The 14,407-nt window shown below is 46.9% G+C and overlaps 1 protein-coding gene across 3 annotated transcripts in view; it reads right to left on the bottom strand.

Moving 5' to 3' along the window:
- Positions 1-14,407, bottom strand: part of Gramd2b (GRAM domain containing 2B) — a 97,929-nt gene that overhangs the window by 20,600 nt on the left and 62,922 nt on the right. For 2 of the 3 annotated variants that reach the window (NM_001014011.1, XM_006254748.5), the window contains exons 2-5: positions 9,881-10,000; positions 5,808-5,919; positions 3,861-3,927; positions 1,923-2,026 (exon numbers count right to left, since the gene is read on the bottom strand). In NM_001014011.1, coding sequence (NP_001014033.1) covers positions 1,923-2,026; positions 3,861-3,927; positions 5,808-5,919; positions 9,881-10,000 — 403 coding nt within the window. The remainder of the gene's footprint in view (positions 1-1,922; positions 2,027-3,860; positions 3,928-5,807; positions 5,920-9,880; positions 10,001-14,407) is intronic. The other variant, XM_063277299.1, reaches the window with a different exon arrangement.

Below are 14,407 nucleotides of genomic sequence, written 5' to 3'. Positions count from 1 at the left end.
TGAGTCCAATCCGGTTTCTAAGACAGAAACATAGTGAAATACAAGGGGCAGCGCATTTAGGCTTTTCTGAGACACAAAGACCCATAAGGCATTTTAATCATATATTCTGTGACTATAAAATTATAAGGGAATAACTCGTGAAGTGACGATAAAGTGACTTTTCGATGGGACTAGAAGGGACATGTGGTAATTCGACCAGCAACTGAAAATACCCCCAGCTGAAGTCCCTCACTCAATTAAGCAGCCCGTAACCTGTTTTCAGGGGAGACATTCACAAAGGTCCCCCGAGAGCAAACTGGAAGGCATTAGTTTACAGAACATCATGTTGGACTGAGGTCTGTTGACCCATGAGGGAATTCTGTAAGATTTCTGAATCCTTCTTGACACCATCTTTGGGTGGGACGAAGGTTCAACAGTTCTTATTCTTTCTCCTGCTAATTTGAAGGTTAGATATCGCCCATACAAAAGAAACCCAAGTGTGTCCGTGCATTAAAAAACTCATTTTACCTTCTTTTTGTCATTAGAGCATTATCAAACCACCCTTAAATCACAGTAGCTTGAAGCTCACTCCCTGCCTTTGTGAACTCACACGTTATTAGAAAAGAAAATGCCTTTATTCAGATTGTCATTAGATTTAGATTGCTTAGAGACACAGACTCACTCTGAATTTAGAACTGTGTTTAATCCCACTGAGAAGCAGGACCTGATCCCCTCCGGACCCCATGACCACCTTCTTACAATCCCGAAATCTAGCGCTCTGGGGCAAGACTACTCCGCTCTGTACTAATGCAGAGAATGCCTAAGAATAGCGTACGATAACCATATACAGAAAGCAACATGGAGTATGTTGCCCTCCAGAGCTAACATCAGCCACTAGAGAATATCCTTTGTGTTCGTTGATTGGTTCTTATAGGATTACCAGTGGCTTTGGGGAGAATGTTTAGATATAGTGGAATCACGTCAAAGAGTTCATAAATGGCTACTTCACAGGAAGGAAAACTGCTTATTCATCATCTCCAGGCACAGTCCCTGAGAACCACGGAAGCCGTGAAGAGCGGGAAGGTACTTCTCAGACCTCTGGCTGCCTTAATGAACTGTGCTATGAAACCATAGCAAGGACTGCCTTTCCCCTCTTTGTGTGACAGTTTCAGAAAGCGGAGCCCAGGAAGCTGCTGCTTCCTTTGTCACTGACGCTGTTCTCAAGCTCTTGGTGTCTCACAGCTCAGCTCAAGCCTGTGTTTAATAGAGGCCTAAAGGTGGCCACACCAGAGCACACTTGAGGATGTGAGGGTCTGACTTCTGCAGACGGAGACTTGCACACTCGAGTTCCAGCTCCCTTGCGCTGGTAAGGATAAGACACTCCCTCACAAACCTGTCATCCTAGTAATTGCTATGGATACAGCAAAATATGGGTAATTTTTTGGGGGGGAGGCTGTTTGAAGCAGAGTCATATATAGTAAGTTAGGTTCGCCTGGAACTCACTTAGAGCCCAGCCTGCCGTCAAACTCCTGGCAGTCCTCTCGCTAGGATTATAGAGCTGAGCTACCGACCGGCCATGTGTTTTGGTTATTAATGAATGCTTCTGAAACTGACTAGGGCATATTTCCCAGAAACACACAGGAACAACTTTGGTGTCTCTGACGACGTGTGTGTAAAAGGGATTAAGACAGAAGGGTAGGACAAGCACAAGGTGATGTGTATAAGGTAAGGAGTGAGCAAATGCTGTCTGGGGGTGGGGTGAGGGTAGGGGTGGGGGAGGAAGCCTGCATCACCTGGAGGATTTCGAGCAGTCGAATTTGGAAGCACAACTAAGGAAACTCCATATAAAATCAGACTCATGATGGAGACATTTATAAATATAGTTAATGTTAAGGCCATTTTTAATTTATGATATATAAAGAATACTGTGTAAACACACCAACCTTAGTGTCTTTTCCAAAGACCTTGGAATGAAAACAAATCCAGTTTTCCGACACAAAGAGCTTTCCTTGGTACAGAATTTCTTTCTGGAGAGCACAGGTAAAGCCTAAGAAACAGAGAGGTAGAACAGTCCGATTTAGAAGACTGGACTTAGCAAACCACTATTATTTCTGTGATTTCTATTTGAAATAAACGCTGGCCTTTATCTCGGTCACTAAATATACACTTATACTCCATAGTTACACTGATAGTGACTGAGAGAGGCGAGCCTCTTCAGGGCCAACGCCTACATTGAATGCAACTTCAAAATGGCCTATCTTGTTTTGCTGTTAATATTGTGTTTGTTTTTCCCTAGAACTTTTTAAAGAAAGCTTGGTATGGCCAGAGACAGTCTTGTCCACCATCTTTGTGTTGACAACTGTGCAGGCCTCCAAAACCTTCAGGTCTGCCACTTTAACGTTCAAACGTGTGCTCAGTGAGTTTGGGTGAAAGCACGCCCAGAAGTGTTTCTGCCGTCTTTTCTTTATGAACTATGACCTTAAAATGAGGATGCCCAGACACACGCCCACCTCCAAAATGATTTCCTGTAAGCATCGTTCCCTAGAATAAAAGCCCTGGGCTTCCTTTCCCCTTCTTTGATGGGGCACTGCTTTGGAACTAACCCCTGTGTTCTTTACCCTCTGCAGGTGAAATTGCTCTTCATTCTCTACTGTCCTGGCCCTCCATGCTTTTGCACTCACAGAGATATGTGATTGTTCCACACTTGGCTGCACCATCACCTCCTGAGCAGCTAGTTTTATTTTATTATTTTTATTGACTTCTTTTTTAGATAAAGTATTGCTGCACAGCCTAGGCTAGCCCGGAATTAAAGAGTTAGACCTGGTTGGCCTCAGGCTTGACATCCTCCTGTTCTAGTCTCTCGAGGGTTGAGATTATAGGGGCACAACCACCAGACAGGGGGCTCAAGAGACATCCTTGGTAGAATAAAGTGGTGGTGACTCAATGTGCTTTCCATTCAAAGTCTTAGAATAGGACTTACAATAGGAGTCAAAATGCGAGGCCAAGTCTACCATTGCCCCCTAGAAACCAAGCTTGATGTTTTAGAAACCTCTCCGATCACCAACCGTGTGTCACCTGTGTGTGAATGAAAAGGCTCTTCCCAGGATCCTAATGACTCACTGATGAAATACGTGGTCTCACTAGGGGAAGATCACATGACCACGCCTTCTGCCAGGGGATCCCAGCAGGAACCAACCTCTTGACTTATCAAGCACACACCGAGGGAGAGGCTAGAGCTGTGGGTCCAGGGATGAACCACATGCTAACCTGGCTTACTGCGTTCTGCATAACTGGGCTTTCTTTTAGCCTCTTGTGGCAGCCTTTCCTGCCCTAGGCTCATTGTCCCAAATCTCGGGATGAATCATTCACAAACATTCCAGCATGATTGGAACAGCAAGGGGACCTTTGTGGAACCTCCCTGGTTGACTCTGCATCATGAGAGCTGGCTATTCCTTCTGTCTAATGCTCTAAGGTCTTAGGGAAAGGCAAGCGTAGCTGGCATTACTGTCATGACATGACCTATACCTTTCAGAAACCTTTTCTTGGTGACCGAGTCCTTGAAATGTCCTTTCCTTCTCTCATACTGCTTAGACAACTAAAAAAAGAAGGCTTTTGAAAATATTATTTTTAAGTGCATGCATGTTTTGCCTGTATGTATGTCTGTGCACGGAGTTCACGCCTAGTGACCTTGGAGGACAGGAGAGGGCATTGGTTCTTTGAGACTGGAGTTACAGACAGTTGTGCGATGCCATGTGACTGCTAGAATTAAAGCCCAGGTCCTCTGGTACCGGTGAACCCTGCCTCCAGCTCCCTTAGCCAGCCATTTAAACACGTATCTTTAAAAACAACAACTGAATGAGTTTAACTTAAATAGGACTTACTTTGTCTCAGGGGCTCCTCGGTTGGGACATCAAGGAATAGCTTGTGAAAGTGCATGTTTGCCTTGTACTGCAGGAGGAACACAGGCATCGACACCATCAATATTTTTTTAAACCATCACACATTTTAACCCTCATTTAAACTGATCAATTTTCCAATTCGATCCTTCAGCGAGACCCAGGGGACACAGGGTCACATAGGTTCATGTTCCAACATCATTAACACCTTGCTGGGAGGTCAGCTGAGCATCTGATAGGGCAAAGGTCCCCTAATAAGGCAGGAGGTGACATTCGAAGGACTCTGGCCAAGGGAATGTGACAGTGACACACACCTAAGCACTGTGGGAAAGTTCAGGGCTCTGAAACTTTGCACTCAGATGACCCTGAACTTGAAGTCTGTGGTTCTACTTTGCTTTGCTGTGTGGTCATGCCCTCATCATTTAGCTTCCCCGGGCCTAGTTTTTTTTTTTTTCTGTGCCTGATGTCAAAAGAATTCTGTGCCTTAGAGGGATGCCCCGGTTTAGGGGAAGTAAAGCATTGGGAGAGCCCAGGACAACTGTGGTCCATGAAAGCACATGAGGTCAGAGGCAGAAGAGCGGGGCTTACCACACCAGGGCAGCACAAAGCCCAAGGTAGTGCCCCATCCCAGGGTTAGGACACCGTGTAGCAGGGATACTGTGGAACATGGCCGCACAGCGACTGAGAGACAGATCTAGGTCTTTTAGTGACAGAGGGATCTGCCTCTAGAATGCTTCTGAGAAAATATGTGGTAAAACAGCAGTTCTCAACGTTCCTAATGCTGAGACCCTTTAATATGGTTCCTCATGTTGTGAAGGCCCCAACCATAGAATTGTTTCTGTTGCTACTTCATAACTGTAATTTTGCTACCGTTAAGTGTCTCAATGTAATTATCTGGTATGGAGGATGTCTGATATGTGACCCCAGGGAAATGGTCATTCAACCCACAAAGGGATTGGGACCCACAGGTTGAGAACCACTGTTATAAGCCGTCTGGAAAGCAGGCCTTACAGAGTGTGCTATCTGAACCAGGCGAGCTCTCAACAGCAAAACCAGCCCTTCTATTGGGTCAGGTCATCAAGATGGCAGACGGCTCTGACAAAGCCAGCCTGGGCTATATTGCAATGGGGTGGCAGTGGGGGGGCGTGGGAAGAGAGAGAGAGAGAGAGAGAGAGAGAGAGAGAGAGAGAGAGAGAGAGAGAGCGCCCCTATGGAGGAGTGCAAAAACAACCTTTATAAAACACCTTGTTAGGACAGCTGTGGAAACTAAAAATACTTAAATTTCATGTCTCTGCCAACTGTTTTATTTAGTTTTTGTTCAGTTCTTCACGTATATTTAGGGGAGATGTGTATAATAACAACAATAACAGCAGCAACAAACTTCAGAAAACTGGGGTCAAGGGTTTTGCTCAGTTGTACAGTGTGTCCTTGGCACAAGGGAGGACTTGGGTTCAACTCAAAGCAACAACCCCCAAAATAACCCCCAAACTCCCAAAAGCTGGCCCCAGTAAAGGTGCTGCACGACGTGGACCTGGATTTTGTTGCCTCTCTGGGTGTATTTAGCACTGAGCTGATGTGACTCCTGACAAGGTGTGACCTGTGTGTTCATAAGCCTTGCTTCTCTGTCTGTGTGCTGGGTACCTGACGAGACTGTCTTATGGTGCGTGGATGCCACACTCCCCATGTTCTGTGAGATGTCAGACAAGTGCGTGACCACCAGTCCCAGTTCCACAGCCAGGTACTCTGTCTCTCCATGTGTGCTGATGGGTCAGCTGTGGAATCTAACGGCGTCCATCTGTCCTTCTAAATAGTCTAAACCCCGTCTGCCTTGGCCCTGGTTAGTAGAAAGCTACATTTCTGGATTCCTCTTCTCCATCAGTTGCAATGTCTGCGCCACCCTCGCAGCCAATGCTAACTGCCGTCCCTCATTACCTGGCTGGAGGAGGAAGACTTTTTTCTTTCGGTCTTAGAGTCAGCCTTGCTTTCGGTTTTACAGTCATTCTTATCGCTCAACAAATTGGAGCCATCAAAACTGGATTTTGACCTGGGGAAATAGAACCCACGGAGATTATACAAGGAACGGTTTATGCTGCTCATTCTAAGTCCCCACCGTTGTGCCATGTAATGAGAAAGCTCGACACGTGTTTATCTCTTCTACATACTGATCAGTGCTCACTACACTCGGAGGGCATTTTCGAATCGCGTGATCGGGATGATCCCAGCAGGCCTCCGTGATGAACTGCAGAACGGGTATTCGAGATGCGAGGATAATTATATCAGCCCCAAAGTGTTTTAATCAATACAAAGAGGAGTCCTTGAGGCTGATTACCAAATAAAATTACAGCTGTAGCTCAATCAGAACATTAATATTTAATAAGAATTAACTAAGCGAGGCATGGTGCTAAAGGCCTTAGGCACACAAGACAGCCTTTATCTTTAGGGAGCTTGTGGGCATATGCATCAAACCTTATTTTCCCACTTTCTTTTTGCTAAAGACAGTGCATGCTGGGGATGGTAGCACAGGGGAGGCTAAGGCATGAGGCCTTGTATAAACTTTATTTTACATTGGCCTTCTGGTCCCGCTCTTGGTGCCTACGGGGAGTGAGAACAACACATTGAGAAGACCCAGGAAGCACTACTGTGTAAGAAAGTGCTCCACCCACAGAGGACAGTGCTCCACACAGGAGCCCCTGTGCTGTTGTGCCTTTCCCAACCGTCAAAGGCAGTCTTGTTCTCCCTGTCTCCAGCTGCCCACAGTCTACACTTCTTCAAAAGATCTGCCTGTGGTTTGTTTGTTTGTTTGTTTGTTTTGCAATTTGGTTGACAGGAATAAAGACATTTGAGGCCACCCTGGGCTACAATCCTTCAAAATAACAAGAGTGGGGTTTGGGAAGATGGCTTTGTGGGTAAAGAGTAGGTGCTACTCCAGTGTGAAGACCCAATCGTGGATCCCTGGGAGCCGCGGCTGTGTGTGTAACCTCAGCACTGGGCTGGGCATTGCCTGGGTTTACTGCTGCGGACTAGCTGAAAACAATGGGCTCCCTGTTCAGTGAGAGACCCTGTTTCAAGGGAGTGAGATGGAGAGCCAACAGGATACCTGAGTGCTTCTCTAGTCTCTCCATGTGTACACATGGACTCAACCCTCTCCTAACCCCCATGCATGCACAAGGCATAGTACACACACACACACACACACACACACACACAGAGAGAGAGAGAGAGAGAGAGAGAGAGAGAGAGAGAGAGAGAGAGAGAGAGAGACTGAGAGCCACAGAGAAAGAGAGTATTTGACTTAGCTGTTACAGAAGTTAGACTGATTAAAGACAACAGCAGAAGAGGAAACCACCAGAACAATGTGATCTGCCTTTTCGCTTATCATTTTACAATGCTGGAGATCCAGCCCAGGTTCTGGAGTTCAGCAGGGAGAGAGAGAGAGCTCTACCCTTAAGTGACCTCTCACCCCACAGCGTGACTCCAACGTTCAGGGCCTTAGAGAAGGGACAGGAGGAGAACAGGCCCCGGAGAAGAGAGACAGGACATCCAGCCTCGGAAGACAACGAAAGTCATGTGTGACAAAATAAGAAAAAGAAATAAAAACGAACATCTCTAAACCCAAGCCTTCCCTTTCCCTCACGGTTAAAGGCAGAATTCTAGAGTTCTGGGATTCGACTGCAGGAGATCTTAAACCTGGCTCTCTGCCTCAGGAGATGAGTGAGTCTGCCCGCCTTCCACTCTGTGGCGGAGAGCAGCCATTTCCACGTGGAGAGGATGTACGCGTTCTGGAGTTGGCGCACGAATGCGCTTCATAACTGTGCGGTTGCTTTACTGCTAGGGCGCGACACATCAGACAGCGTTCACACTTTTTTAAACATTATTTGAAAACTTTACACTCGTGAAGCCTTTGATCTAAAGCAGGTTTGGAAGGAGTCTGAGGGAATTCAAATGCCACAGGGGACAGACATAGCGGACGGAAGTGGGGAGACAGTAGGTGCTGGTTTCTCTGCTCTGAGAACAACTTGGGATGTCTTAGGGCTCTCCATCAGTTTATGATCCATAACACTGAAATCTCAGGAGAGGCACCTCTCAGTAGCACGCTCTCTCTCTCTCTCTCTGGGTTAGCTAAGTACTTTCTGTGGGAATTCTGTAGATTATTATTTTTTGAAACTATGAGTTTATCTACCTATACCGGACCTGAAAAGATAATTACTTTTATAAATGTTAAAAATAATAATGGTATTTAGATAGGTATGATGGTGACTGAAACAGGAAGATCAAGATTTAAGGCCATCCTGAGGAATACAGTGAGTTTGGGGCAGGTCTTAGCTAAACAAAGCCTCGAATACAAACAAAACAATACCAACAAAACAATGCTGGATGGTGTGACACACACCTTCCGTCCCGGTGCTTGGGAAGCAGAGACAAATGGATCTCCGTGAGTTCAAGGCTAGCCTGGACTACATAGTGAAATCCTGTCTCCAAAGAAACAACAAATAAGCACCAAGAAAACAAAATGCCCAAGCAAATAAAGTACGAATGGCAAGCATGGCTTCTGTTGATCCAACACATGCTAGTGGCATCACAAGGCAGATGTTCTGAAGGACGGCACAGTAGGCAAATGCGGTCCTCGCTCTGAGGGCTTGAACAGTGGCACAGACACTGCTCTGTGGAGCAAACGGGAAGCTTCTTTGCATAGTACCGACTTCTCTGTGTCCTCTCAGCCACACTACTCTCACTTCCTATAGCTGCCCACAAGCAAGACCAAAGCCCAGTGCAAAATGAAAGTGTACGGAAAAAAAAATGGTTAGGAGTTTCCAGACTGAGTGAGCAGACCAGAGCAGAGCCCTCTACGCCGTGCCAGGCAGCCATCCCCGTGGTTTCCCACAACTCCTACCCAGGCACGCTCAGTTCTCATTTGAAGCCTGGGCAAGTCAGAATGAACCCAAGTGTTTGCCAGGTGACTGCCTGGTCCGTCACAGCGAAAACTCTGCGAGAGCGCACACCTTGCACTCTTGTTGGGGGAGTCATTTAATGAGCAGGGTGGGATGTTCTGCTGGGAAAAGGCTATAGAAAAAAATGGTGAAAGATGAGACACCACCGACAAAGGTATACAGAGGTGACGGGAATAACTGAAAAAGAAAACCGGGGTGAGGAGTTATGACTCAGGCATTGATTTAGAAAGGAGATACGAGTGGAGAGCCAGGGAAGAAGGGAAACGCAGGATGTGATTAACTTGTCTTCTGGCAGAGGTCAAAAGTGGGAGAAGGCAACGGTTCTAACAGTTCTAACAATGGGAAGGAGGTCACTCGCCCTTGTTGGAGAGTTCTAGAATCCACATTTAGGACTGGGGATGTAGCTCAGTGATTGAGCAGTTGCCTAGCGTGTGTTCAGTTTGAAACCCCAGTACCAAAAAACAAAACAAAATGAAAACAACAACGACCAGACTCCTCTCACATCTACTCTCCTGGCTGCAAGCATCTCTAAGCTCCTCCTTGGTAGCTTTTACCTCTGAGAGTGATGGAGCCTACAGTTAAGTATTAAAAAAAAAACAAAAAAACCTGACATCTCTCCTCCTACCTCACAACCAAACCAGGTCTCTTCTAAAGCCCCAGCCCCAGGTCATGGAGAGCTCAGCAGATCCCTGGGACATGTTCTCCTCTGTTCTTTCCTGTGGCTCTCAGGAAAGTGGGGGCCAGGTGTGCACGCCTGGAGGCTGAGCGGACATGGGTGCATTCTGTACTGAGAGGAGACCCCGTGGCTTCCTTGGTCAGCAGATCAATGTCTCCTGCCCTTCTGCAGAGGCTCGGGAACAGGAGCAAAAGGTGCTGCTAGGAAGACATGGCAATACCACACCAAAGACCAGGGCCGTGGTATTAAAGAAGAGCGCACCACGCTTTCTTAGGGCAAGACTTGCCTACGGTTGAGCCACACTCTTAAAGACAACCATAAAACTAGCAAAACCAGTGCTCTCTAAAGGCTGGAGAACAAAGAACCCACTGAAGACTCACCACAGACCGAGGCTTCTCTTCTGGTCCGGGGACTCGGCCTCCACAGATGAGGTAGGAGATTGGGCTGTTGGCGACTTGCTGAACCTCTTTCTGTCTTCCACGCCATTCTCAGCCTCTGAGCTGGAGAAGAGAGAAAACCGCTTCACTTTAAACATCCAGAGGGAGGTGGAAAAAGAAAAGAGGAAGTGGTCTCGAGTTCTGGAAAGAGGAATAATCTTCATTCTTCACTGGCAGCCTTTGTCCTTCTCAGACTCCATCCCAAAGGCTCTCTGTGCAATGGCAGTAGCTGCAGGTGACACCTGCTTCACTTGTAAATGTCTGGCCACTTAGAACTGCTCAGCTCTTGGTCTGTGCCTATGGGTCCCAGCTGCTCAACCCTGGCCAGCCTAGGCGTGTGCTGTGCTGCAGATCACCTGGAGGCTGGGAGAGCCCCTGTGCGCAGGCGCGTGGTGGCTGGCACACATGGGTGGCCTCCTGCAGGTGCTGGGAACCCCCACCCTCTTTGTTTGCACTTCTCTTAAGTCACTTATCACCTTTTGTTGTAGCTTTGACGTCCAGTTTTCGGTGGTTGTTTTAACTACGCACTTCCCTAAGCAATTTACCAACTGTCATCTTTATAGCCACCAAGGCTAAGTAGGAATTATTACCTTCGTGTTATAGGTGGGAAATCTGAGGCTTTCACTGAACATCTTGCCCACAGAGCTCACATCTATTTGAGTTCTGTCCCTCCATAAGGTGCTTGTAAACACATCCCTTTTCTTTTCTTTTTTTTTTTTCAGAGCTGAGGATCAAACCCAGGGTCTTGCGCTTGCTAGGCAAGCGCTCTACCGCTGAGCTAAATCCCCAACTCCAACACATCCCTTTTCTAATTCACTCCATCCATCCATCCATCCATCCATCCATCCATCCATCCATCCATCCACCCATCCACCCATCCATCTTCTTTTCCTTTCTCCCACCCCAACCCAGCCATTTCTTCACCTCATTCAGAGCAAGAGTTCCAAGATGGGGAAGAATTGCATTCATCTTTACGAATTCATATTCATCCTCAACAGAGTCTAGGATGGCAATCAGCTCTGATCAATAGGCAATAAAGAAAACTAGGCCTGACCTTGGTCAAAGAGTCGGGGGCGGGGGGCTTAAGAAGGTTTGCTCACTGACCCACCAACAAATGGATGACTGCCAGGGCGGTGACTGAAGGAAGCAAGCATCACGGTCGGCAGATAAAGACAGCACCGGATGCTTTTCAAGGGAAGAAGGAAAACTGAGGGGAGAACAAAGGTGGTATTCATGGTCCTGACTGGCTTTGATCTTAGCCTGTGCAGTAAAAACTCAGGAGAGACACCTCTGAGGCCTGAGAGCACTCCACGGAGGCTGAGCACACAAGCAGATAACAATAAAATGGCAGGGTTGTGCCGCCTGAGATGGTTTTAGTCCTAATCTATCATTTGGTATTTTTACCTGGATGTGAGCAGGTAGGAGCGTGCGGGTGGGCTCCCTGTGGGCGCTCACTAACCATGTTCCACAGCCTGTGGACCATGCCCAGGGGGAGTCATGTCCTGGTATTGAAAGCAAGACCAAGCATATTTGACAAGTAGAACCAACCAATAATTCTAGAAATGGCTGCCGTTCTCACTTTATAGTTAGTGCTTCCCTTTTTCTAAGGAGGTAAGTACTGAAGGACAGAGGCCCGTCCTCTCCTCTGCTTTTCCTCAAGGTACACTGAAATGGCTTAGTACACATGGCACTGCATTGCATGACAAAGGATGCTTGGGAAAACTTTGAACTCTGGTGGCCCCGTCGTGGAGGCACCCACCTTCATCCCAGCACTGGGGAAGCAGAGGCAGGTCTATCTGTGAGTTTGAGGCCAGCCTGGTCTATACAGTTAAACAAAAAGCTTTGCTTTAAAATTATAAATAATAATAATTACTTTATTACCTCAGGGTCAATTTAATTGAGGTCTTAAAACCTATGCATTTTCTGTATATGACTGCTCTGTCTTCATGCACACAAGAGGGAGTCGGATCCCATTACAGATGGTTGTTAGGGAATTGAACTCAGGACCTCTGGAAGAGTACTCAGGGGCTCTTAACTGCCGAGCCATCTCTCTAGCCTCCCGTCTGTTCTCTCTGAACCCCTAAGATATACACACTTCATCCCCTTTCCAAGCTCACCAGACAGAAACCCTCTGGGGGCTCTCCTTTCAGGAGGGAGACCGATTGTGTGGCAGATGACTACATCCCACCATTCACTTAAAATACTCTTAAGTTTTATTCAGGGTCGGAGTGCCTCCTGGAGGCACAGCCATGGCTGTCTCGTATTGCACCGTTGCATAGATAGAGCTGTTCCTCCCAAGTGTCACTCTGAAGGATACTCAGAGTACTCGGCTCCTCGGAGATAGACACACCTTGCTCTGAGTGCCCAGTGAGTAGCTATAGAGGAGCCATCCTGAGATGGATTTCTGCCTCTCCTGGACCTGACCTCGCTTGGGAAGGCACTTTTGGACAGGGCAGAGTTATGAGGGGTTCATCTCCCCGTGTCTGGGACTCTAGTTTAGCACTGAACTCTTCAGCATGCATCTCTAAACACCCATCCAAACAGTGATGTTCTGTGGAAAACACATCTCCATTCTCCTTGATTATGTGCCAGTCTGAGCACTGCCTCTAATTGACAGACAGCCCTACTGGGGACACACTGGCTTCAAAGCGTTCTTTCTGCCTGGCCCCCTTCATGGACCTGATGGTTTCTTTCCTTCTTTTTTTTAAAGGATTTATTTGATTTTCAATTATGTGTGTGGGTATGTGCATGCGAGTGTAGGTGTCCCTAGAGGCCAGAGACATTGGATTCTCTGGAGCTGCAGTTAAAGACGGCCAGAGCACTCCATGATCTTAAGCTCTGAGCCATCTCCTGCTGGGTTCTTAACTCACCAGGTGCCCACTCTATGTCTTCCTCCATTCTCTTTCCTCCTGGTTCTTCCTTACTGCATTAGTACTCAAAGTTCCTTACAATTCGGGCACTTTCTGTTTTTTGTCCCTGGCACTCAGCTAAGCCTTTTATTCTACTGGTCATCTGTAAATTGATGGACGTATGCATTGTCTCAAAGAGGAAGTTGAGTTCCATCCATGGGCCAATTCAGTTTCAGGGTGTTTCTTATTTAAAGGTTGCTGAGGTGTTAAGGGAGCTAATTCCCAGCCAGCAACTTTCCTGCAGGTGCCCTTCACCTTGGAGGCCTTGTCAGCAAAAGACTAAAAGCCACAGGGAATCCAAACAGCGGAAGGCCCACCCTGCCATGCTTGAGGGAGCAGTGTGTGGGAGGACACCAAATGCTTTCCTAAGGCTCTCTGGGGAATTCTGGGGAATTAGTGAAAATTTAGCTAAGTGGGTTTAACTTGATCATGAACATAAAACATCAAGGTCCGTTGTTGTTTCTAATTTTTTAATTTTTTTTTTTTTGGAGCTGGGGACCGAACCCAGGGCCTTGCGCTTCCTAGGCAAGCGCTCTACCACTGAGCTAAATCCCCAACCCCCCCCCTCCCGTTGTTGCTTCTAAATGAGAAGACAAACCGTTTTCCTGGACAAAGACTGAAAGGACCAGTTGGGAGATCCAATCAGTCTCCTTCAATAAGTGTGTCTCAGAAAGGTCTTTATTAGAGGGGGCTCAGAATTTCCTAAGGGGAAGAGATTAGGATTCAGACCTAATCTGAGTACCAGAGAAGGAGTGGAAACTGCTAAAAACACAGGACTTATCTTTGCCTGCAGGTTTCGTCTTTTCTCATTTCCAACCCAAAGTAAGCATCAGGTACAAGGCCTCAAAGACTTGCAGTAGGATTTTCAGATGTCTGGTTTACACAGACAAGCCTGCCCTCGCCTATCAAGAGACTGCATTTTACTACTAGCTGGGACAAGCTGGCTTTCACACAACTCTGCCACACACTGTTACACAATCCACAAATAAAAACAGGCTGGGCCGCCCTTCTCAACAGGTTGATGTTTGTCATTTCCCAGACCTCATTAATCAATCTGTCAATGACTGAAATTCAGATTTCACAGGTTTTCAGAATTCAATTTCTTTGGTAGGGGCTAGTAGCATTTCTTCCGGTGACTGTCCCTGGTTGTTTAAAGGACACTCAACATTCCTTTCTCTGGGGAGCACATCTTACACTAGGCAGAAGCTGTGATTAAACTGCTTCTCAGGGGAATGAAATCAAGTACCTTCCTGTGGTTTAGTCCAGGAAGCTATGATCCTTTCTAATTATAGTGACGATTCCGTGTTAAATTAGTCTAAGTGAAGGCATTAAAATAATACATCACTGAACTTTCTTATGCTGGTAAAGATTGGGGTAATTTTCCAGCCACCTCTTTAAAACCGTAGGCCTTTTCCCACCAAAGAGGATTATGCTGGCTAAGTTTCTGGAAATGGAACTATACCAGTCAAAGCCAGATCAGGAGCTGCCCTGTTGCCAAAGACTGAACCACTGGACTGGGTCCTTTTAGACCCTTGTCTGACGTGCTGCCTGCAGCCTTGAT

The sequence above is a fragment of the Rattus norvegicus genome, chromosome 18 (assembly GCF_036323735.1).
Source record: "Rattus norvegicus strain BN/NHsdMcwi chromosome 18, GRCr8, whole genome shotgun sequence".
NCBI classification, from domain to species: Eukaryota; Metazoa; Chordata; class Mammalia; order Rodentia; family Muridae; genus Rattus; species Rattus norvegicus.
The sequence above is the reverse complement of the archived record's forward strand: the minus strand, read 5'-3'. Positions and strand labels throughout refer to the sequence as shown.